Source organism: Podarcis liolepis, assembly GCF_965112155.1.
Source record: "Podarcis liolepis genome assembly, chromosome: 2".
In the NCBI taxonomy this organism is placed as follows: Eukaryota; Metazoa; Chordata; class Lepidosauria; order Squamata; family Lacertidae; genus Podarcis; species Podarcis liolepis.
Window position 1 is genome coordinate 107166637 of NC_139555.1, and position 23094 is coordinate 107189730.

The 23094-nt window shown below is 49.2% G+C and overlaps 1 protein-coding gene across 2 annotated transcripts; it reads left to right on the top strand.

Moving 5' to 3' along the window:
* Positions 1-771: 771 nt before the first annotated feature.
* On the top strand, positions 772-20409 carry LOC310701535 (uncharacterized protein). Of its 2 annotated transcripts, none has more exons than XM_083492568.1 (4): positions 772-1286; positions 7796-7915; positions 15410-19291; positions 19606-20409. In XM_083492568.1, the coding sequence occupies exons 2-3, from the start codon at positions 7828-7830 to the stop codon at positions 16915-16917; spliced, it is 1596 nt and encodes a 531-aa protein (XP_083348694.1). In that variant the 5' UTR covers positions 772-1286; positions 7796-7827; the 3' UTR covers positions 16918-19291; positions 19606-20409. The 2 variants fall into 2 exon arrangements, with proteins under 2 accessions (XP_083348694.1, XP_083348695.1); XM_083492569.1 differs by having other exon boundaries at positions 772-1256.
* Positions 20410-23094: the final 2685 nt, after the last annotated feature.

A 23094-nucleotide genomic window follows, 5' to 3' on the forward strand; every position in this document is an offset into this window, starting at 1 on the left:
TTGCAAGAGGCTTGGACAGATTTATGGAGAAGACTTATCAGTGGCTGCTAGCTATGATGTCCCTATGAACTGCTTCCACAGCTGGAGCCAGAAGCCACAGGAGGGAAGAGGAATCGCACTCAGGTCCTGCTTGCAATTGCTCAATACGGTCAGTCGCTTTATGTAACCCAGGGCAACATCCTTACTACAACAGAAACGGAGAGGTGACAAAATTATAAAATCGGGAAGGGTAACCACTTCCCCACTCCTTTCAAATTAAGTCCCTTCTCCAGTGGGTGGAAGATCATTCAGGGGCCAAGGATAGCTCAGTCCGTAGAGCATGAGACTCTTAATCTCAGGTCCTGGGTTCCCACGTTGGACGAAAACACAGGAGCCAACTCCTTGAGGCCGAGGTCCTTTTGGTTCCCCCCAATAAAATATTTGAGGGGGTCGCCCCCCACCCCAGTTGATACAGCATTGCCGTTCAAATGGTGTTTGCGTGCCATGTCTTGTGATGCGGGCCTACCTGTGCCTCCCCAATCATTTTTCCCAGTTGGCACCCCTGGGCGAAAGATTCCTGCATTGCATGGGGGTTTTGGACCCTGAGGGTCCCTTTCCAACTCTGCAATTCTCCGATTTCCCTCCAGCGGTAAGGATTCCCCAGAACGCACCGAAACCGCTCGCCTTCTAGAACGCGCCCAACGATCTAGAACGCGCCCAAAGATCTAGAACGCCGACGGAGATTCTTTTTCAACTCTCCGGGGGGGGGGGGAGAGACACCCTTTTCCTTTGCGGTAAAACTCACACGGGCAGGTCGAGAAGAAACATTTTAAGGTCACCGCGGAGGAAACTCGGATGAGAGCAGCAACCAGTCCAGAAGACATAAATATAGATATATTCCAGATAGGATCGATCGATTTATTTATTAAAGAGAGCAAGCTCTTCTTCATCCACCCCATCTTTCATCCACACACCCCAACCCCCCCTCGCTGCAAGAGCCACTCGCGATCCCGATCTGGGGGTCCTCGCCCAGCAGAGGGCTCCCCTTCCTGCTGCCAGCCGCCCGAGCTGCGCCCTTCTCTGCCGCCGCCGCCGCTCAGCAGCCCCGCACCGAGAGAGGCGGAGTTTCCTGAGTCAGCCGCCGCTGCACATCCGGATTAAGCTGAAGCGGCGGCTGCTGCTGCTTCTCCTCCTCCTTTACCCCCCCATCCCACAACACGCAGCAGGGACGACCCCCCCCCCGGCCGATCTGCAAACTTGCCGGAGCCGCGCTGCAGGTGACCAAAGGCGAGGATCCCTGCGGAGAGGTGAGGGAGGGGCTGCGCGCGGGATCGAGGCCTGGAGGGATTGCCGACTAATTGGCCCTGATCCCTCCTCCCCCCCCCCGCTCATTTTTTTGTTTCATGGTGGGGGGTGGGAGGGAAGGGATGGCGAAGCAAAGCCCTTCTGCCGGTTGAGGGGTGGGGAGCCCTTTAAAGGGGAGGAGGGGGGAGCGATTAAGCCTCGGCCCATTTTGCTGCAGGGGGTGGGTGGGACTGGGAACAAGGGCGAGCGCCAAATTGGCCGCCGGGGGGGGAGGGAGAGAAAAGGAGACTTGATTATTTTTTCCACCTCCTTAGAAGATCAATGGCCAAATCGAATTGGGCTCCTGCGTCCTCCTGCAGTGGAATCGGAGCAAGCCGTTTCCCATCTGTCCCTATAGATTTCGGGGGTTAAGGCCCGGATTTAGTTTTCTGGGTAGCCTCGTAAGCGTGTTGCAGCACGCGCAAAAGTTTTAATTTGCAAGCAATCCGGGTTTTCTTTTTTCTTTTTCGTGGTAGCCGAGCGCGTTCAGTTCATCCCCACGCAGAAACTCCTAGCCCTTTCTTGTGGGTTACTTTAATATGGGGGCGGGGGGGGGGTAAATAAAACAGCGTCCCTGCCCGCTTTTGTACCAGAAGTTACGCCCACCTTTGTCATGTTAAGTTTTCTTGCTTGGTATCTAGTCTTCGCAATGCTACTGCTTCCAGGAATTATTAGTAATTCTTACAAGATTTTTGAAAGAGATTTCTTACATGGCCTTAGGAGTTAAGCTCTCAGGGACCCTTAGGGTAGGAGCACAGCAATGTGAAATTTCAGAAATTAACCGGTATCACATACTGCTGTATTTATGCTTATTGCAATATTATATTTGCACTTGTATGTGTTTTTAAAAGTTGCTGAGAGTGATCCCTGAGATGCTGCAGGATAGCTCAGTTCCAACAATAAAATTCTTATTATTCTATGTTCTGAAGTAGCCAAGTTTGCCTTCTGCTAACAGAAGAATTTGGCAAAGTATGAAAACATTCAAACTTTTTTTTTTTAAATCCAGTATTGAAAAAGCCTTATTAGAAGATGAATTGGAAGAACAGAAATGGTCTTAGCATTGGGTGAAATATGGAGGCAAATTTCCAGTTATTCTAGTTGAGGATTTCCCAAATTTGGTTCTTCAGTTGTTGTTGTTGGACTATAATTCCCATCATCCCTAACCACTGGTCCTGCTATCTACGGATGATGGGAGTTGTATTCCACAACAGTTAGAGAGCCAGGTTTAGATGAGCAAGGGCACTAACCCCCTGGATGTTTTTGGGCTTCCAGCTCCTATCTGCCCTAGCCAACCTAGGCCAGGGTTGATGGGAGTTGTAGTTCATATCGTGCACGACAAGTTAGCTACCCTGCTCAACAGTATAGCATGTTGTGTCGAAATCCACAAAAACGTTGTGCTTCATTATGCCCTAAGCTTTCCTGGAGGAGAGCCTGTTTTATCAAATGATGCCTCTGATGTAGTGGTTTCTGGTATACAGAAGCTCATGCCTCGCTAAAGCAAACAAATTATGAACAAAGAACTTGCAGCACCTTGGACAATATTATTATAAATAAGGCTTGCACAGATTTCTCCGTTTTTAATCTGCTTTTGAACCCTTGCAGTGTAGGACATAGCACCGTTTGGACTTTATGCCTTGAGTTGCCCTAAATATCTCAAGCTGGACCTTCTGAACTGCATAAGGCAGCATTTGCCAACCTGGTGCCCTCCCTCCAGCTGTCTTAGACCACATCTCTCATCAGCTCCAGCCAACTGGGAGTTGTAGTTCAAAACTCCTGAAGGGAGCCAGTTTGGAGGCAGGGTGGAATCTCTTTAACACGAGGCTTCACAGTTTCTGGTTTCCCACCCCCTTTTTTTATTTGTGTTTTTATTTTATTTTAAAAAAAGCATTCCCTCCCAATCTTGGGAGAGCTAAACTGCAACTGGTCTCACACACCCTGTTTGTAGACACTTTACCTGACTAACCAATAGCAGATTGCACAAGAAATTAGCAATCCAAATAAGTATTGCCGCTGTGCAAATAAACATGCTCCAGATTGGGTAATAGTTTGTGTGTGGCTCTCCAACCCTTTATCTGTTCTTATTTTTTCATCTGCCTTTTGATATTCCACCCTTTTGTATATGTCAAATTAAAATCAGCAAGAGGTCAGCTTTCAAATGTGCTGGGAGAGTTATTATACCCACAGGGAGTTAGAATCCGTCAGCGATATTCATCAGCGAGGTGCTGTTGATGATAAATATTCCTCGTTTCTTCCAAGGGGCTGAGGGGGGAGTTTATGGTCTCCTGCGAGGAGACTACCAACTCTGCGAGGAGAGTGAGCTCATACTTTGGGTTTCAAGCTGGGGTTCAAGCCTAAATCACACGCTCTTCAGTTGCTGTGACTGGCCTGGTGCACTGAATGCTAAGCTTGGGTGTGGGAGCTGTGGGTTCAAATCTCTGCTCATCTGAGAAGCTCCCTGATTGGTTTGGGACGTAGCCAATCACAGCCTGCGTAAGCAGCGGAAGGGAATCTTCTAGACTGGCAATAGGGAACCTGCGGTCTTCTATATCTATCGTTGGGACTCCCAGCAGCCCCTGTCAGGGTGGCCAACGTCTAGGGATGATGGGAATTGTAGTCCACATCAGCACCTGACGCACCATAGATTCCCACACACCCCTGTATTAAGAGCATGCATAGGCAAACTCCGGCCCTCCAGTTGTTTTGAGACTACAATTCCCATCATCCCTGACCACTGGTCCTGTTAGCTAGGGATGATGGGAATTGTAGTTCCAAAACATCTGGAGGGCCGGAGTTTGTCTATGCCTGATTGAGAGGATCAAACCATCCGCTTCCGGGTCTGCAAAAGAACAGGGTTCTGTCATGCAGCTAGAAGATTCCTATATATGGCAGGTTTTTTGGGTCCTGAGGGGATGGAGAATGGCAAACTGCACTGACCTTGAACGGGAGAAGGTCCAGAATTTGTGATCCTGAAGGCCCCAATGAGCTTTAAAAATGAAATTTAAAAATTCACATTACCTCTGGAGTTGGAAGGCGGAATAAGCAAGACTTGGGACGGCTTTTATTACTTGAAGAGAGCTACAGAAATTCCTATGCAAAAGCCACAGTGCAGAGAATATGAGCAGATTAAAGGTTTAGCCAGACACTGTTTTTGGAAAGAAACTCGGTGGCCCCACCTTTGTGGAATTGGACAGGAATTTCTGAGACCTTTTCTGCTCCCTGTAGAACCACAGTCTCCAGGGTTTCTTGTTGGGAGTGGGTGGGGGGGCATGGCTGTTGAATTAGTATAAGCTCAGTAGTGTAAACATCCTTAAAGAGCAGTGAAGCCTGTTCTGTATTGAATCTGGCCGCCATGGAAACCAGGAACAGTCCAATGAGATGGATGCCTGCAGAAGGGCTGGAGCTTTGCAAGCGCTTCAACAATGGGGCATGGGCAGTGGGCGGCATTTTAAATGTAGTAGAAATTTTCTCTGGGTATTACAAGTGGGGCAGCTTGGTGTTCCCACCCCCTTTCCTGCCCCTATCAGACTCACAAACGGTGCTGCTATGTTGCAATTGCACCGTCCTGAGTTGCCAGGCCAATGCAGCATTCAGGTACTTAAGGGTTTTTGTTTCTTAAAAAATAAATAAATAATTGAATGTTTTGCACGCTGCTTTTCCCACGGTGGAGCTGAGTTCCAAAAGCCTCCCAAGAAAACAAGCCATTATAATTTAAAAAAAATAAAACAAAACAGCATCTCCTAATACAGTGGTACCTCGGGTTACATACGTTTCAGGTTACATACGCTTCAGGTTACAGACTCCGCTAACCCAGAAATAGCGCTTCAGGTTAAGAACTTTGCTTCAGGATGAGAACAGAAATCATGCTCTGGAGGCGCGGCAGCAGCAGCAGGCCCCATTAGCTAAAGTGGTGCTTCAGGTTAAGAACAGTTTCAGGTTAAGTACGGACCTCCGGAACGAATTAAGTACTTAACCTGAGGTACCACTGTACAAGAGAAAGATGCCCTTGTGGAAGCACAGTAAAGGAATCTGAATAGCAGAAACACAAATCCAAGTTGGTCACATTGGGATGTGTGTCGGGAATGCCAATGGAAAGAACGTCCAGTGAACCACCCCAAATGCTTCCTTTACGGGTGAGAGAAAGGAGGAGGTCCTTAAAATAGGCTCTCAGCTTAGGCTCTCAGCAGCCTCTTTTCTCACCCACTGCAGCCAGCTAAGCACCAGGCAAAATGCACACCACCCCATATTTAACAACAAGAGTCTGGAGGGGAAAAGCTTTCCAACCAGGTATACATCACCCGCCTCCCTGCTGTTTCCTGTCTGGGGTTATTGGGCAAGATCCACAGGAACAGGACTCTCTCACCCTGGAGAATGAAACTACAGCGGAACCTCGGGTTACAGACGCTTCAGGTTATAGACTCCGCTAACCCAGAAATATTACCTCAGGTTAAGAACTTTGCTTCAGGATAAGAACAGAAATTGTGCTCCTGTGGCGTGGCGGCAGCAGGAAGCCACATTAGCTAAAGTGGTGCTTCAGATTAAGAACAGTTTCAGGTTAAGAACGGACCCCCAGAACGAATTAAGTACTTAACCTGAGGTACCGCTGTATCCCCTTCTCCCTCTGCTGATGCCCCCCCACAGTATTTCGCTTCAGGCCGAGGGAGCCGACGTCTGTCCACAGTTTCGAACATAGCACCCATGCCCCCACCGTCCTTAGAAAACCACTTAATCCTGATTTGATTTGGAGGTGTTCGGTGTGAAGAAACAATTGCAAAAACTCCCCCCCCCCAATCTGAATGTTAAATCAGAATCTGTCAAGGTGTATCTTCCTGGCATAAGTTGGGTACAGTGGCTGGTGGAGGTTTCCTTCCCTTTGGATGTTTAGGGAAGTTTGAAAATAGCAAAGCCCCTATAAATTGCAATGTGAGACGGGGCCTTTTCTGCAGTGGCACCTCAGCTGTGAAATTGCCTTTCAGAAGGAAAGGCAGCTAGAGCCACATCCCTCAGCGCTGTATAGGCAGGCGGTGAAAACAGCCTTCTTCAGCATGGCTTTTCGATGGTTTGCTTTGCTCCTTTGAAGCCTCGAGGCTTTGATTTTTGTTAAAAGTGTGCGTTTTCCAGTTTAGTTTTTGCTACTTTATGCAAACCTCACTGAGGTTGGAAACTGCTATAAGAAAGCTTAATAAATAAATAAATTTGGTTGTAGCCCATGCTAGCCCTACGCAGAGTAGATCCACTGAACTATCAACTTTCATTAATTAATTCCAATGGGTCTACTCTGAGTAGGACTCAGTTGGATCCCACTTGTGTGGAGGTTGCGGGGGGGTGGGAGAGATCCCACGGGCCTATGCTGTGTTAGAGACTGGGGTTTTTTTTTGGCTTCCACTCTTGGAATTCTGGCTGTGGGTGAGTTTGTAGAGCATATTTATACAGATCATAGAATCATAGAATTGTAGAGTTGGAAGGGACCCCGAGGGTCATCCAGTCCAATCCCCTGCGATGCAGGAATCTCAGCGAAAGCATCAATGGCAGATGTGTATGTGTGTTTATTTTTGTAAAGGTCCTACTTCCAGACATTGCAATTAAGGTGTGCCGGAGTACCCATTTGCCAGATTCCAGCTTTTCCATTTGGTGTAAAAACACCTTAATTTGGTCCTTTCCTGGGCCTCTCAGAATAACAGTTCTATGTACGCATAAAACACCTCTTATCATGCCTGTGAAAGAAGGCAGGGAGTATATTTAAAACCCAGCACACCTGCAGAGGGTGCGACACTGTGTACTGAATCTGGCGGAAAGGCCTTTAACCAGGCTGTCTCCTCTTGTCCATTAACCTGCTGTTGGCTGGTGGTTTTATGAGCAAAGAAACCTGTTGCTTCTCCTCCTAATGTTCTCTAAGGCATAGCAGGGGCTGATGGGGGGGGGGGAGACCTGTGGTCCTCTGAATGGATGCCTTTGGACTCCCAAGTCCTGCCCCCAGCCAGCACGGCCAACAGTCTGAGATGATGGGAGATGTTGTTCAATGGTCTCCAGAAGGTCGCAGCTAAGCCACCCCTAAGTAGTAACAGTAAAGGGACCCCTGACCATTAGGTCCAGTCGTGGCCGACTCTGGGGTTGCGGCGCTCAACTCGCTTTATTGGCCGAGGGAGCTGGCATACAGCTTCCGGGTCATGTGGCCAGCATGACTAAGCCGCTTCTGGCGAACCAGAGCAGCGCACGGAAACGCCGTTTACCTTCCCGCCGGAGTGGTACCTATTTATCTACTTGCACTTTGAGGTGCTTTCGAACGGCTAGGTTGGCAGGAGCAGGGACTGAGCAACGGGAGCTCACCCTGTCATGGGGATTTGAACCGCCGGCCTTCTGATCGACAAGTCCTAGGCTCTGTGGTTTCACCCACAGCGCCACCCGCGTCCCCCCCCTAAGTAGTACATTCCAATAAAGAGGCAGGTGTTGAATGGGTTTCATTTGTTGTTGGTAGGTGCTGCTGGATTCCTGAGAACTCATTCTGCCATGGAGCCATGGGTGTACCTGGACCCGCGGCAGAGGGCACTATATCGAGATGTCATGCAGGAGAGCTACGAGACACTGATGTCTCTTGGTAAGAATCCTATTTACCTTCTGCTTTGTATCGGTTCTCCTCTTCCATTCGTACTTGGTTTTGCTCCTCTTTTTTGTGTGTGCACGCTATATTCACTGATAACATTTTCAGGGAAGTGGTGGTGTTCTTTGTTCTGAAAAAAAGGTGAGGGGGGAAGCAGTGTGAATTTCCCAGAAAGGGAGAAAAAAACCCACGAGAGACCCTCAGACTCCTTATTCTTAGATGAGAATGGCCTGAGAGATTCGGAGACTCATAGCAGAGGCAAGATCTCATATGTGCTGTCAGCTCCCCAGAGTGGCTGGGGAAACCCAGCCAGATGGGTGGGGTGTAAATAAAATTTATTATTATCATCATCATCATCATCATCATCAGGAAGCAGAAATGTACCAGGTTACAGTTTATAGTCACAGTTGCACACATTTTAAATTCCCAGGGAGCAAATGAAGAACTTGGCTGGGAAAAGTGTGGTGTAGTGGTTAAGAGTGGTGGACTTGTAATCTGGTGAACTGGGTTCGCTTCCCCGCTCCTCCACCTGCAGCTGCTGGGTGACCTTGGGCCAGTCACACTTCTTTGAAGTCTCTCAGCCCCACTCACCTCACAGAGTGTTTGTTGTGGGGGAGGAAGGGAAAGGAGAATGTTAGCCGCTTTGAGACTCCTTAAAGGGAGTGAAAGGCGGGATATCAAATCCAAATCCAAAAAGACACACAGCTGTCCCACCTCAAGGAGCAAATGGGGTACAAGCACAACATTTCAGATAGTGAGGTTCCGACAACAGTTTTCTAGGCACCCAGCTCACCGTTTGACAGGAGCTCCTCTCGTCTTGCCTAGGGAACCTCCTGGTTTTGCATTACGGTGGTACCTTGGGTTACAGACGCTTCAGGTTACAGATTCTGCTAACCCAGAAATAGTACCTCAGGTTAAGAACTTTGCTTCAGGATGAGAACAGAAATGGCGCGGTGGCAGCAGGAGGCCCCATTAGCTAAAGTGGTACCTCAGGTTAAGAACAGTTTCAGGTTAAGAACGGACCTCCAGAACGAATTAAGTTCTTAACCCGAGGTACCACTGTACGTGCAACATTCCTCCCTAGGGAATAACATTCCAAATAGGCAGGTCCGAAACCTGTCAAACAGGCCGCATAAGCCCCAGACGTGTGTGCTTAGTCCCTGCACAACAACTCTCGCTTGCTTTGATGCAATGTGCTGGACGTGAGGCCTACGAGGGCTTCGGTCAGACCTCTCCCCTGGCTGCTCTGCCCGACTTGAACAGGGAGTTCAAAAGCTACTCTGTGCCGGGGGGGGGGGAGTCCAACTTTCCCCCTCATGCAGTTCTTTCGCTTAATTCCCAGAGTTAATTTTGTTGTTGTTTACTCGTGTCCGACTCTTTGTGACCCACTGGACCAGAGCACGCCAGGCACTCCTGTCTTCCACTGCCTCCCGCAGTTTGGTCAAACTCATGTTTGTAGCTTCGAGAACACTGTCCAACCATCTCATCCTCTGTCGTCCCCTTCTCCTTGTGCCCTCCATCTTTCCCAACATCAGGGTCTTTTCCAGGGAATCTTCTCTTCTCATGAGGTGGCCAAAGTACTGGAGTCTCAGCTTCAGGATCTATCCTTCCAGTGAGCACTCAGGGCTGATTTCTTTAAGAATGGATAGGTTTGATCTTCTTGCAGTCCATGGGACTCCTGAGTGAAAAATGACCTCCGTAATGACCTCAGAAGGATGGACCTTGGCTCCCCGCGCCCCGAGGCTGGCTTCCATACCTCACCTGTGTAATAAACGTAAATCTGCCCTTATTCCCTTATGGGGGACACAAGAGCCCTTATAGAGTCCTTTGCAGGTTCTCCATCGGTAGGAGAGAATAACTGAGGCCAGCCAGAGAATATTGAGAAGCAAAGCAGCTAGTAAACCTGATCTTTATTGAACTGTTGCAACAGGGTGTCCCCTTCACACGCAGGAGAAGGACCCCAAACAAAGGTGTGCCCGCCCTTATATAGACATTTTAAATTGCCCGCCTTGGAGTCCAAGACCACCCTCCGGATACATCACACCTACATCACAGAAAGGGCGGCCTACAACAGAAATCTGAGTGCTTTGTTTACCTCCTGTCTGGCAGATGGAGAACCTGCAAAGGACTCTATAAGGCAGTGTTTTTCAACCTTTTTTGGGCAAAGGCACACTTGTTTCGTGAAAAAAATCACGAGGCACACCACCACTGTGTGCAGAGAGGGAGATGTCAGAGCCCCGCTGCTCTCTATGGGGAATCGGATGAGAGCGGACCGCCTGTCCGCTCTCATCCGATCCCATCCGATCTGATCCCCACCCAGGACGGATGGAAAATAGGGTGGACACAGTCCGGCGCCCGCCTAGTGGGCGAAAATTTGACATTTATTTTTTAAAAAATCTTTCGAATTTTTCAATTTTTCCCACGGCACACCAGGCAACATCTAGTGTGCCGCGGAACAGTGGTTGAAAAACACTGCTATAAGGGCTCTTGTGTCCCCCATAAGGGAATAAAGGCAGATTTACGTTTATTACACCTGTTCCAGAACACCCAAGACATCCCATACAACACTCACGGAAGATGCTCCATGGATGGTGCGGAAGTATGGATAGGGGTAGGGTGGAGTCGCTCAGCGCCTCGGCTTTTATCCCCCTTCTGGGTCTGCTTGTGCAGAAGCAAGTTCCGCTTTTGTGCAGCTCACTTTTTGTAAGGACCAATTGCACCTGCAGGCCAAGCAAGAAGCTGCTGTGAGATCCATAGGACTCTTTTAAGATGGATGTTGTCTTGTGTGAAATGTACGGTGCTCCAGTTCTAATGTTTGAGAAGACAGAATCCTAGGTAGGAAAAGGCCTGCTCATTAAACTTGGAAACCCTGGCTACACATTCTGTATCATCCATAGGTTTAGGAAACAGGTTTCCAGAATATAATATAATATAATATACAGTGGTACCTCAGGTTAAGAACTTAATTCGTTCTGGAGGTCCGTTCTTAACCTGAAACTGTTCTTAACCTGAAGCACCACTTTAGCTAATGGGGCCTCCCACTGCTGCCGTGCCGCTGGAGCACGATTTCTGTAATAATAATAATAATAATAATATAATAGCCTTATTAGCGCCCTACCCATCTGACTCTGGGCGGCTTCCAACACCTATAAAAGCATCATCAAACATTAAACATTAAAAATTTAACTCCACTATCTAAGCCAGCCTTTCTCAAGCTCAGGTCCCCAGATGTTTTTTTGAACTACAACTCCCATCATCCCTGACCGCTGGCCATTTTGGCTGGGAATGATGGGAGTTGTGGTCCAGCAACATTCAGGAATGCAAGGTTGAGAAAGACTGATCTAAAGGGTTATAACCCAATAAAAATTGAAGAGGCCTCTCTTTCTGTTCAGCATTAAACAAAGCACTTTTTACTCACTTGGCATAACACAGAACCTCTTCACAGGGCATGTAAACTTGGGGAAAAGTACCCTATACTTTCTGCAACCCTTTAAGGAAGCAGCTTTCTCTGGCCATCAAGGCTTCCATAGCACCTGGAACCAATTTGTCTGCTGCTTCCACAACAGTGCTGAGAAATCAAGCGCAGGTTCTTCCTTGAGCTCCTGTTACTATTCTTGCCCCTTGACGATCCATCTAGCTTTCTTTTCTAATAAGATACTGGCCATTTAATGCCTTTGTTTCCCAGATCTTTTCCCCATTTTCTGCCTGTGGGATCACCTGCATCCCTGCTGTTATCCACAGAGATTTGGAGACAGTTTGCATTTCCTTTACCTTGGGGGCATGGGGGTCGGAGGGCCCTCCAGGGTTTGTCCTAAAGAGTCCTTTAAGCACCTTAGCTTAAACGTGCCCCAGGAGATGCTCTTTAAAGACCCCACCCACAAAGAGAGTGAGTGCCCTTTCCAGCCAATAAATTGCCCTTCTCCCTCCCTCAGCTGCCTCCCTGAGAGGAGAGAGGCAGGCTGCTTCAATGGAAGCAAGGAACACAGGGGCTGAGATTCCGGTTTTCTTCTTCCCTGTTCTTCCTGGTGAGTATTTATTTTTTGGAATTGGGTATCCTTTTGCCAGGTGTGTTCTTTAGCAGGTTCCTGTTTTGCCGTCATCTCCTATTTCCTATGCCCACCCTCCTCACTCTTGCCCCTTTTCCCACGCTGCCAGAGTCCCAATTTCCTACAGCCTTGCATGTTTCATCTTCATAAGAAGCTAAGATGAGCTGTGCTGGATTCCATCTTCAAAATAAAAACATTCCTTCCAGTAGCACCTTAAAGACCAACTAAGTTAGTTCTTGGTATGAGCTTTCGTGTGCATGCACACTTCTTCAGATACACTGAAGTGTATCTGAAGAAGTGTATCTGAAGAAGTGTGCATGCACACGAAAGCTCATACCAAGAACTAACTTAGTTGGTCTTTAAGGTGCTACTGGAAGGAATTTTTTTATTTTGACTATGGCAGACCAACACAGCTACCTATCTGTAACTGGATTCCATCTTGTCCAACATCCTGTTCTAACATGGGCCAACCAGATGCTTCCTTTTCTTTTAGTCCCTGCGGGATAGATACCATTTGGGGCCACTTTTGCACTGCACCTTTGGGGAGCTGTAGTTTGCGAAGGGTGCTGGGAGCTGTTAAAAGAGACCCCTATTCCCCTTCCAGTGCTATAATTCCCAGAGTGGTTTAGCAGGCAACCCATCCTCCCAGGGAACTCTGGGAATTATTGTTCTGTGAAGAGAGTCAGTGCCCCCCCCCCAACAACTCTTGGCACCCTTAGCAAACTACAGTTCCTGGAATCATTGGGGTGGGGGGAGCCACACCTGTTTAAAGCGGTATCATAGTGCTTTAAATATATGGAGCGATTGTGGCTTTAATTACCCTCCCAGGGACTTTTGTGCTATCTCAGAAGGCCTTCTCGGCAGTGGCGCCCGCCCTGTGGAACGCCCTCCCACCAGATGTCAAAGAGAACAACAACTACCAAACTTTGAGAAGACATCTGAAGGCAGCCCTGTTTAGGGAAGCTTTTAATGTTTGATGGATTACTGCATTTTAATATTTGGTTGGAAGCCGCCCAGAGTGGCTGGGGAAGCCCAGCCAGATGGGCGGGGTATAAATAATAAATTATTATTATTATTATTGTCTCTTTCACCCCATTTCTTCCTACACCCTAAAGCTCCTTTCTTGGTCACCCTGAGCCTACTCGGTCCCCTTCGTTTTTGCTTTTCCTGTGCTGCAAGATTCCTATATCTTCCAATCCCCTGCCCTTATTTTTGTCCAGAGTTCCAGAACTCCTCTATGCCAGTCTTTTCATCCCAGACATTTTGTGTGTGGAGTTTGTGTGCCTGTTCATTGATGTAGATCAGCTGTGGGGTGCCTTTGGCCCTCCAGATCCTGCTCAATCATCTCCTACTACGCCTGGCCTGAGCCAGGTTTGCAGGGACTGATGGGAGTTGTAGTTGAGTAACCTTTGGCGGGCCAACGGTTCCCCCATAACTGATAGTGATGGTTGATGGTGACGATTCTGTTTTTAATGCAGCAGTACTGGGAAAGACGTTCTGCATACATTTTGCAAACCGCTCTCAGTTGTTTTTTTTACCATCAGACCTGAAATGAGATAAATAAAATTACTATTATATGGCACAACTATAGCACTTCCTATGTTGGAGAGCTCTGGACTTAACCACCTTTTCTGTTTTCTTATCACATATGCCCATCCCTTTCTTCCTGTTGTTATTAAAGGGCCTGTAATGCTGCACAAAAGGGACGCGGGTGGCACTGTGGGTTAAACCACAGAGCCTAGGACTTGCTGATCAGAAGGTCAGTGGTTCGAATCGCCATGATGGGGTGAGCTCCCGGTGCTCGGTCCCTGCTCCTGCCAACCTAGCAGTTCGAAAGCACATCAAGGTGCAAGTAGATAAATAGGTACCGCTCCAGCGGGAAGGTAAACAGTGTTTCCGTGCGCTGCTCTGGTTCGCCAGAAGCAGCTTAGTCATGCTGGCCACGTGACCTGGAAGCTGTCTGCGAACAAGCGCCGGCTCCCTTGGCCAATAAAGCAAGATGAGCGCCGCAACCCCAGAGTCGGTCACGACTGGACCTAATGGTCAGGGGTACCTTTACCTTTACCTTTAATGCTGCACAAAAAAAAAAAAAAACACTTTGCCTGCAGCCTTTTAAAATAGACACTTGGGAGAAAAAGTAATTAAAGTGGAAGTAACCCTTTTTTACACGCCCCCTAGTCACCCTGACTTTTTAGTGTTAAGCTTGAGTTTGTATCCTGTTTTTATTTCTTACATTTATATATCACTGTCTCCACCAAGGAGCTTAGAAGTGGCCTATGTTATTCTCTTTCTTCTTGTTTTCTCCTCACAACAACACTGTGAGGTAGGTTAGGGAGGGAGAGAGAGATTGGCCAAAGGTTATGCCAGTCAGCTACATGGCTGAATGGCGATTTGAACCCTGTTCTCTCAAGTCCTAGTCCACGATACCTAACAACCTGCACTCCCCCCCCCCAAAGCGGCTTACAAAAAAAGTCAAGATGCTATTAATACAGCCTTTCTAAACTTTGGGTCCCTGGACATTGTTGGACTACAGCTCCCATCATTCCCAGCCAGCATGGCCATTGGTCAGGGATGATGGGAGTTGTAGTTCAAAAACATCTGGGGATCCAAGGTTGTGAAAGGTAAGATAATGCAAAGGCTAAAGACATCTCCCCCACCCCGTTTTTAAAATTGTAGCAGTCAGAATTTCATGTGTTTACCTGTAAAATTGGGTAGCAATAAAGGGAACTAATTGCCCATGTAAACTGCTAATGGGTTAGAGTTGATTGATGCTTTACAACTAAGGTGTGACTTGGCTGATTTTACAGTTGCTATGTTAATGCTTGTACTGCATTCCTTTGTAGCAACTTCTGGATAGCTTATTCTCTAAATCTCAGGGTTCAAGGCTCATATTGGACAAAAGATTCCTGCATTTCAGGGGGCTGGAATAGATGACCCTCGGGGTCCCTTCCAACTGTACAGTTCTTTTTTAAAAAATAATAATTATGCTTTTCAAGTTTATACATTTCACTAATTTTACAATCATAATAACATTTCAGAGCGTGACTTCCTTCCCCCTTTTCTGCGGTTCCTTAAATTTATTTTTAATATCTTCTGCCTACCTATCCAAGCTAACTTAATTTGCTCATTTATGTGGGATATAATCCTCAAGATTCCCACAATTTATTCATCTACTTTAAAAACCTACTCTTATTATAAAACAGCAGGTTATAACAATAATCCGGCCAATCATCTTATCTGTTTACAAATTATCTGTAAATATTCAATAAACCATTTCCATCTTATATATATATATAAAAGCTATCTTGATTTCTTATTCTTCCAGTATCCAACTGTACAGTTCTACGGAGGGGGTGTTGCTACATTTCATGTGCAATCTATAGGTGTTACTGCTGTATAAATTCACACATTTTGGCCTTCCTAAGGTGGTTGCCTTGTTTTCCAGCTGCAGACAAGCTGCTGAACAGCAACAACAATGAAGAGGAGGAAGAGGAGGAGGACGATGAAGAGGAGGAGGACGAAGGGCCTGAGGAGCTGCGGCCAGGCACGTCTCAAAGCACCCCCAGGCGAGTCAAGCCCGTGGTGCGCCGCGCACCGCCCAAGCAGCCACCGCCACCGCCGCCACCTCCCCCCAAGATCATCCCGGTGGTGAAGAAGGACAAAGCGACTCAACGAGGGCATGCGCTGAAGAAGAGTCTGGAGAGCCGCTGCTCGGACTGCACGAGGAGCCTGCACGCGCCGCCCCGGGGCCGCCAGCGGAGCGAGGCCAACGCGGCGCGGGAGAAGCCCTTCCAGTGCTCGGACTGCGGCAAGAGCTTCATCTGGAGCTCCCACCTGGAGCGCCACCGCCGGATGCACACGGGCGAGAAGCCCTTCAAGTGCCTCAACTGCGGCGAGGCCTACAGCCAGAACTTCCACCTGCTGCAGCACCGCTGCTCGCAGCTGATCGAGAAGCCCTTCAAGTGCCCCGAGTGCGGGAAGCGCTTTGCCCAGAGCTCGGCCCTGGAGAACCACCGCAAGGGCCACACGGCCGAGAAGCCCCACAAGTGCGCCGACTGCGGCAAGTGCTTCATCTGGGCCTCCCACCTGGAGCGCCACCGGCGGGTCCACACGGGCGAGCGGCCCTTCAAGTGCCCCGAGTGCGGGGAGACCTACAGCCAGAGCGCCCACCTGGCCAAGCACCGGCGCAACCACATGGGCGAGCGGCCCTACAACTGCCCGGCCTGCTGGCGCAGCTACGCGCTCATCTCGGAGCTGGAGGAGCACAAGAAGACGCACCTGGGCTGCGAGGACTGCGGCAAGGTGTACCGCAGCCGCCAGACGCTGATGCGCCACCAGAGGGGCCACCACCGCGAGCGCACGCACCTGTGCGAGGAGTGCGGCAAGGGCTTCGTGTGGGCCTCCCACCTGGAGCGCCACCGCCGCGTCCACACCGGCGAGCGGCCCTTCCCCTGCCCCACCTGCGGGGAGAAGTTCGCCCAGAAGGTCCACCTGCTCCAGCACAACAAGACGCACTCGCACGCGCGGCCCTACAAGTGCGGCGACTGCGACAAGCGCTTTGGCGACAGCTCGGCCTTCCTGGCGCACCAGCGGGGCCACGCCATGGAGAAGAACCACAAGTGCCAGTACTGCGGGAAGAGCTTCGCCTGGAGCTCCCACCTGGAGCGGCACCAGCGCATCCACACGGGTGAGAAGCCCTACAAGTGCCCCGACTGCCCGGAGCACTTCAGCCAGACCTCGCAGCTCTTCAAGCACCAGCGCAGCCACCTGGGCAAGAGGCCCTATAAGTGCAGCGAGTGCGGGAGGAGCTTCGGCACCACCCTGGAGGTCATCATCCACCAGCGGACCCACTTCGGGACCAAGCCCTACCGCTGCTCCAACTGTGGGAAGGGGTTCACGCGGCGCGCCAACCTGCTGAAGCACCAGCGGAGCCACGCGAAGGAGAGCCCCTAAAATAAAATTTAAAAAAAATGGAAGAGGGGGCGCGAGAGAAGCGGGGAAGGTGGGGGGGGGGAAGAGACGGGAGACGCGCGCCCTCTCCCTCACGTTACCAAACGAGTCTAGAATCCACACAAGGAAGAGGAATCCTTTTTGTACATTCTGCTTAACGGGGGAAAGCTACGGCGCAGCTCTTGCGGTGACCCCGGTGGATCTGCACGTGGTTGAGGAATTATTTCCGGGGTTAGGGTGGGGTGGGGGAAAGATAGCAATGGAATAGAAACACGCGACTGCAGCATATAAGCGAAGAGATTGTAGACACACACACACCTCAATAGCGGGGCGGGGGGGAAAGAGGTTCTTGGAAAAGAAGGCCTGTTGAGGTGAAAACCTAGTAACCATGTCCGCTGGGGAGTTTTGATCCTGATTTAGAATCCGTATGGGTGTCTCGCTCACCTTTTTTGTTTTGACACTGTGTACGTATAAATATAACCCATGTTTTGGGAAACGAAAAGCTTTACTTGACTCTTCCTCGCCCTGTATTGTATCCGACTCCCTTCTCCCCGCCCTTCCAGCCCTGTTAGAAGAGCGCTGATGGATCAGATTGGAGGCCAATATAGGATTGTGCGTCCTGTCCTCCTAGCGGCCGTTCAGATGCCTATGGAAAGCCAGGACCCGGGTGCAGCAATCACTTGTGATTCCCAGCAACTAGAGGGGGGTTTTGTGTTTTTGTTTGAGGGGGGAACATTGCTCTGCTCTCATGGCTAGTAGCTGCTGCTAGCCTTATCTTCCATGAATTTGTCTAATCCTCTCTTATAGCTGCTTCCCCGTGGGTAACTTTGAACTCTGGATAACAAAGCTTTAACATGCTGAGGACTGACCTCCAGACCATAGATGCCTAACTGAGAAGGACTCAGACTTCACTAGATGCTAGGGAATCCACCTGGGGAGTGGGGAGGGCCATGAAACTTTGGTAAGCCTCTTGAAGGTGGAGGAAAAGCTTTATTGACTTATTCAACACAAATAATCTAAACATTTTTGGGGGGTGGGTGGGTAGGGGGAGCATGAACTATGCCTTGAGCAACGCTCCCACCTGGTGCATTGGAACCTAAATGGCCACTGAGGGTCAGATTGCAGCATTTAGCTAGAGAAGCTCAAATTGGTTTTGCTTGGATCTCGGAATCTCTCCTGCTCAGTTTCTGCTTTCCAAAGCTGCTGATGGCACCCTCCAGACCCAGGAATCCCTGGAGGGTTTCATTTCCTGAGGACTAAAGGAAAAGCAGAGAGGATTGAGACCCCATTAGAAAGTGGGAGCTGTGCTTATCTGCCGCTGTTCAGCTAGATGGTCCCCTTCTTTGAGCTCTTGTCTTTTGGGGTTCTTAATAGTTTGGCCACAAATGTGAAGCACGTGTGCGAAATCTGCTCACTGAGGTATTGGTGAGAAAGCCCATCTCTTCAGTTTAGGGAAGAGGATACAACATAAGTGTGCAACTTACTGAGGGGAAGAAAACCGTAAAACACTCAAGGAGGGTTCAGCTTTGGGCCTGGAAGCATGCTGGGGTAGTGTATTGTTGATGGATAAGATTCAGAATAGGAGTTCAAAGGCTCATGGTCTCTTTATTTTTATTTTTTTGAAGGGGCAGAGGGTAGCTGGCTGTAGGCATCAGCCTGTCTTAAAACATAAAATCCAGATTTCTAGGAGGGTGGATCTTGGGTCCAGAAAGCCCAACAAATAGGCATCTTGGAGTTTTCCTATCCTGGCTTGGCAGTAGGATTGATGTACACACACACACATACATGCAATGATAAAGAAATTGAGCCTTTGGGTGGTGTGATGGATGCATGAGAAACTAAAGAAGCAGAATTTATAATCTGGAAAAGAGGCAGAGGAGGAATGTGGAGCTGTCAATGGCAGAAAAGGAAAATGTTACCTTGCCATGCAAGGTTAACTCCTCAGAACTTACTACCGTAATACATCATGGCTCCACCTGCACCTTACATTTAAAGCAGCCATATTTTTTTTTTAGTATTCATATTTTACTGAAAATGTTTCAGTTATAAAGAAAGCGATACAAAGGAAAAATAATAATTAAGGCACTGCTTTAAGCAGTCGTGGCTTCCCCTCAAAGAGTCCATGGGGTTGGTTGTCTAAGGGTGCTGAGTTGTGAGGAAGACTCTCCTATTCCCCTCCCAGAACTACAATTCCCTGGAGGGGTTTAGCAATCTAACCCTCTTCCCAGGGAACTCTGGGAATTGTATCTCTCTGAGAAGAGAGGGCTTTCCTAACAACTTCCAGTGCCCTTAACAAACTACCGTTTGTAGGATTCTTTTTGTGGGAGGCCATGACTGTTTAAAGTGGTGTGATACGACCTTAAACATATGTACAGTGGTGCCTCGCAAGGCGAAAAGAATCCGTTCTGTGATTCTCTTTGTCTAGCGGTTTTTTTGTCTTGCGAAGCAAGCCCATTGACGGATTAGCGCTTTTAGCGGCTTATCGGCTTATCGGATCAGCTGATAAGCGGCTTAGCGGCTTAGAAAAGGGGGGGGGAGGAAAAACCCCCGCAGGAACTCGCAAGACATTTTCGTCTGGCGAAGCAAGCCCATAGGAGATTCGTTTTGCGAAGCACCTCCAAAACGGAAAACTCTTTCGTCTAGCGAGTTTTCCGTCTTGCGAGGCATTTGTCTTGCGGGGCACCACTGTAGTGCAGATGAGGCCCTAGACAGAAGTTGGGGAGAACAGAGAGCGAAAAGGCCTTGCTTCTCCGCTGTGGCGAGGACAGGCAAGCTGTTACTACTGACTGAGAACAACGCATCTTTGCTCCAGGGAGGGGCGACTGTAGATTTTGGCCACCTGCCATGGGTACTTTGCTTGAGCTTCTTGTGCTGCAGCGGGTTGAGCTAGATGACCCTCCGGGGTCCTTTCTGGCTCTACAATCCTGTGGCAATCTCTCCTGCCACCTACCTCGGAATCTCGCTCGGGAGGACTGACGGAAAAAGAGCCCCGTTTCCCGCACCCCATTCTTCCTCGGCCCTGTTGTGACGGAGAGGCCTGCGAAGGAACAGAAAGCCTTGCTTGTCACGGGAGGCCTTTGCGCTGCAACAAGAGACACACCCCAAGGAGGCATGGCGCCACAACACCCTCTTAACCATGCAAGTGGGTGGATGGATGAGGCCTGGACTCTGGATTTCCCTCTGCTTCTGCCTCCGGCTTAACCTCTCCCTTGTCTTATGGGCGTGTACCCCCCCCCCCGTTGTTCTGCCCCTTCTTCCAAGCTTTATTTACTTTATTGCATTTGGGGCGGGGAGGGCAAGGGGAGTCTGTTTGCCTCAGTGTACTTCTGTTTATTTTTCTCCCCCACCTTTTTTTGTTCTCATCCAAAGCAAGCGTCTCTTTTATGTTTTAGGGTCCTGTCCCCTCGACTGACTTATTAAAAGGGGGAGTTTCTAAGCTCTGACTTCTTTGTTGTTGGTTAGGAGTAATAAAGATTGAAAACGTAGCTCACGCAAGTGTGGCATGTCTGGTGTTTTGTTACAGCCCTGTTGGTTTACAGAAGGCGGCGCTGGCGCTCTTCCTTTCGCTGAGCTCAGGGCATTGGTGCAAATGCGAGGCCTGGGATCCACTAGTAAGCACAACGGGTGGTGCTGTGGTCTAAACCAGCGGCGTAGCGTGGGTTGTCAGCACCCGGGGCAAGGCAAGTAATTTGCGCCCCCTAACCTGCCGCCGCTGCTGCCTGGTCTGGTCTGGTGTGGTTCTCTCCCACGCTCTGCGCTGGGCGGCCGCTGCACTGTCCCTCCCCCAGATAGTCCCTCGCTCTCTCTCCGCACCGCATGCCTGGCACCCACCCCCTCCACAGTGGGCAGCGACCCAGTGGCTCGGATCAGATTCGCACAGCCAGCACTGCAGTGAGAGTGAGTGAGTGAGCCAGGTAGGGGCAGAGAGCTGCGAGTGCGAGTGCGCCCCCCCCAGATGTTGCGCCCGGTGCGGCCGGCCCCCCCTGCACCCCCCACGCTACGCCACTGGTCTAAACCACTTGCCGATTGGAAGGTCGGCGTTTTGAATCCCCGCGATGGAGTGAGCTCCTGTTGCTCTGTCCCAACTCCTGCCAACCTAGCAGTTCGAAAGCACACCAGTGCAAGTAGATAAATAGGTACTGTTGCAGCGGGAAGGTAAACGGTGTTTCCGTGAGCTCTGGCTTCCGTCACTGTGTCCCGTTGCACCAGAAGCTGTTTAGTCATTCTGGTCACATGACCCAGACAGCTGTCTGTGGACAAACGCTGGCTACCTTGGCCTGAAATTGAGATGAGCGCTGCAACCCCATAGTTGCCTTTTGACTGGACTTAACCGTTCAGAAGTCCTTTACCTTTTTTTACCTATACAGTGGTACCTCGGGTTACATACGCTTCAGGTTACAGACTCCGCTAACCCAGAAATAGTGCTTCAGCTTAAGAACTTTGCTTCAGGATAAGAACAGAAATCATGCTCCACTGGCGCGGCGGCAGCAGGAGGCCCCATTAGCTAAAGTGCTTCAGGTTAAGAACAGTTTCAGGTTAAGAACGGACCTCCGGAACGAATTAAGTACTTAACCCGAGGTACCACTGTATAATGTATACCATAAGGTGCCAGGGTGGGTTACTATAATAGGTTATATACAGTTAGGGGGGAAAGAGAACCATTCTCATTCCCTCCAAAGTAAGGGAAGCACAACGACCGTACCAATAAATGGTAAGAAACTGAGTGCATCTGAAAATGCACGTTTGGGCTGAAGACGAGTCCTCAGTTGAAGAGTGTTGACCTTAAGCAGTTGCTCCCAGACTGGTCTGCCAGCTTCATTCTGGTGGTCCTTCGCATATCTGGTTGAAGACCAGCTGCAGCACATCCGTCGCATTAAATACTCATTTTAATTGCCTCTTTTATCTGTTGTATTGTGCGGTCTGAATTCAACGGGGTACAACAGATGAGAAAGCCAACTCCTAGGGGCCAAGGTCCCCTCATCGTGTCCCCCCAGTAAAATATTTGAGGGGGCCGGTCCCTCCAAAGTTGATGGGCATTGCAATTTAAACGGTGTGTACATTGGGTCATATGATCAGTTATGCGAAACGGGGCTTACCTCCCCCCCCCCAGTATTCAAGTTGGCACTCCTGAAAGAAGCAATTAAAATTACATCTGAAAACCATGCACAGCACATTGCAACTGGTACAGCAGACAAAATAACTGTGTGGCCTGCTAAGACGCTTGGCAATTTTTAACGGGGGGAGGGGGACAAATTTGGGAACGCACTGGTCCAAAGTGTTTGTGCTTGTGGCTTTTTAAAGCTTGGAAGAGGAGTGGGTCGAAAACACAGATCTGCTGGCTGATCTGTGGTTGATCAGATGGCAGTTCCAATTGCTTAACAGCAAAATGACAGGGTCTCCACCTGTATCAGGCTGCTGAAGTGAAGAAAGCAAGCTGGGCTTCTCTGTAGTAGAATGTGCTCAGAGGCATTCTTTTCATTCATAGTAACTCTTCCCCTTTCCTGCCTGGCTGTGTCCATTACCGTAACCCAAAGGTCTACATATCAAAGTAAATCAAGACGCTCAGAGTCTGCCCACTCGCAAGGGGTTAATGGAGGGATGGGAGATGTGGTCCTCCAGCTGTTGAACTTCCAAGTCCTATCAACCCCAGCCAGCAGGATTGGTGGTCAAGATGGTTGTGTAGGATAGCTACATCTGGAGGGGAACAGGTCTCCCACTTGCAATAAGCACAAAGGGATGCTCATCATCTGCTTTTGCAAAAGGCAGCTGATTGGGGGCAGGAAAGAGGTCTATAAGATCAGATGGGCAGGAACTGTCTGGGTGTTATGCGTCACTCACTAGACCTTAAGAAACCTTGGGTGAGTTGCATTTCATGGACTTGCATAGGCGTAAGGGTCAGACCTGTGTAGATTAAATTATTATTATTATTAGATTGAATCTTTAAAAAGGCTGTTCTGTTTCAGCTACCAAGAAGTCTGCAATCAAAATCCTGCAAATCAAGCAACGTTGGCATACAAACACGTTTATTCTGCTTTCAAGGTTCAGAATTAAAACAATTGTTTGTAAGGGGAAGAATCGAAAGAGATGGCTGGAAGGACATGGAACAGAGAAAAAGGGAAGATTCAAACAGGAAGCGAGTGGCAGCTGGTGGAAAGTTACAGCCCAGGCTGTGCTTACAAA

Bases quoted from the DNA above. Each gene is read 5' to 3' on its own strand.
- LOC310701535 (XM_083492568.1), top strand. From the start codon at position 7,828: ATGGAGCCATGGGTGTACCTGGACCCGCGGCAGAGGGCACTATATCGA. The intron at 7,916-15,409 runs GTAAGAATCCTA...CTTGTTTTCCAG, and splicing joins CGAGACACTGATGTCTCTTG to CTGCAGACAAGCTGCTGAAC.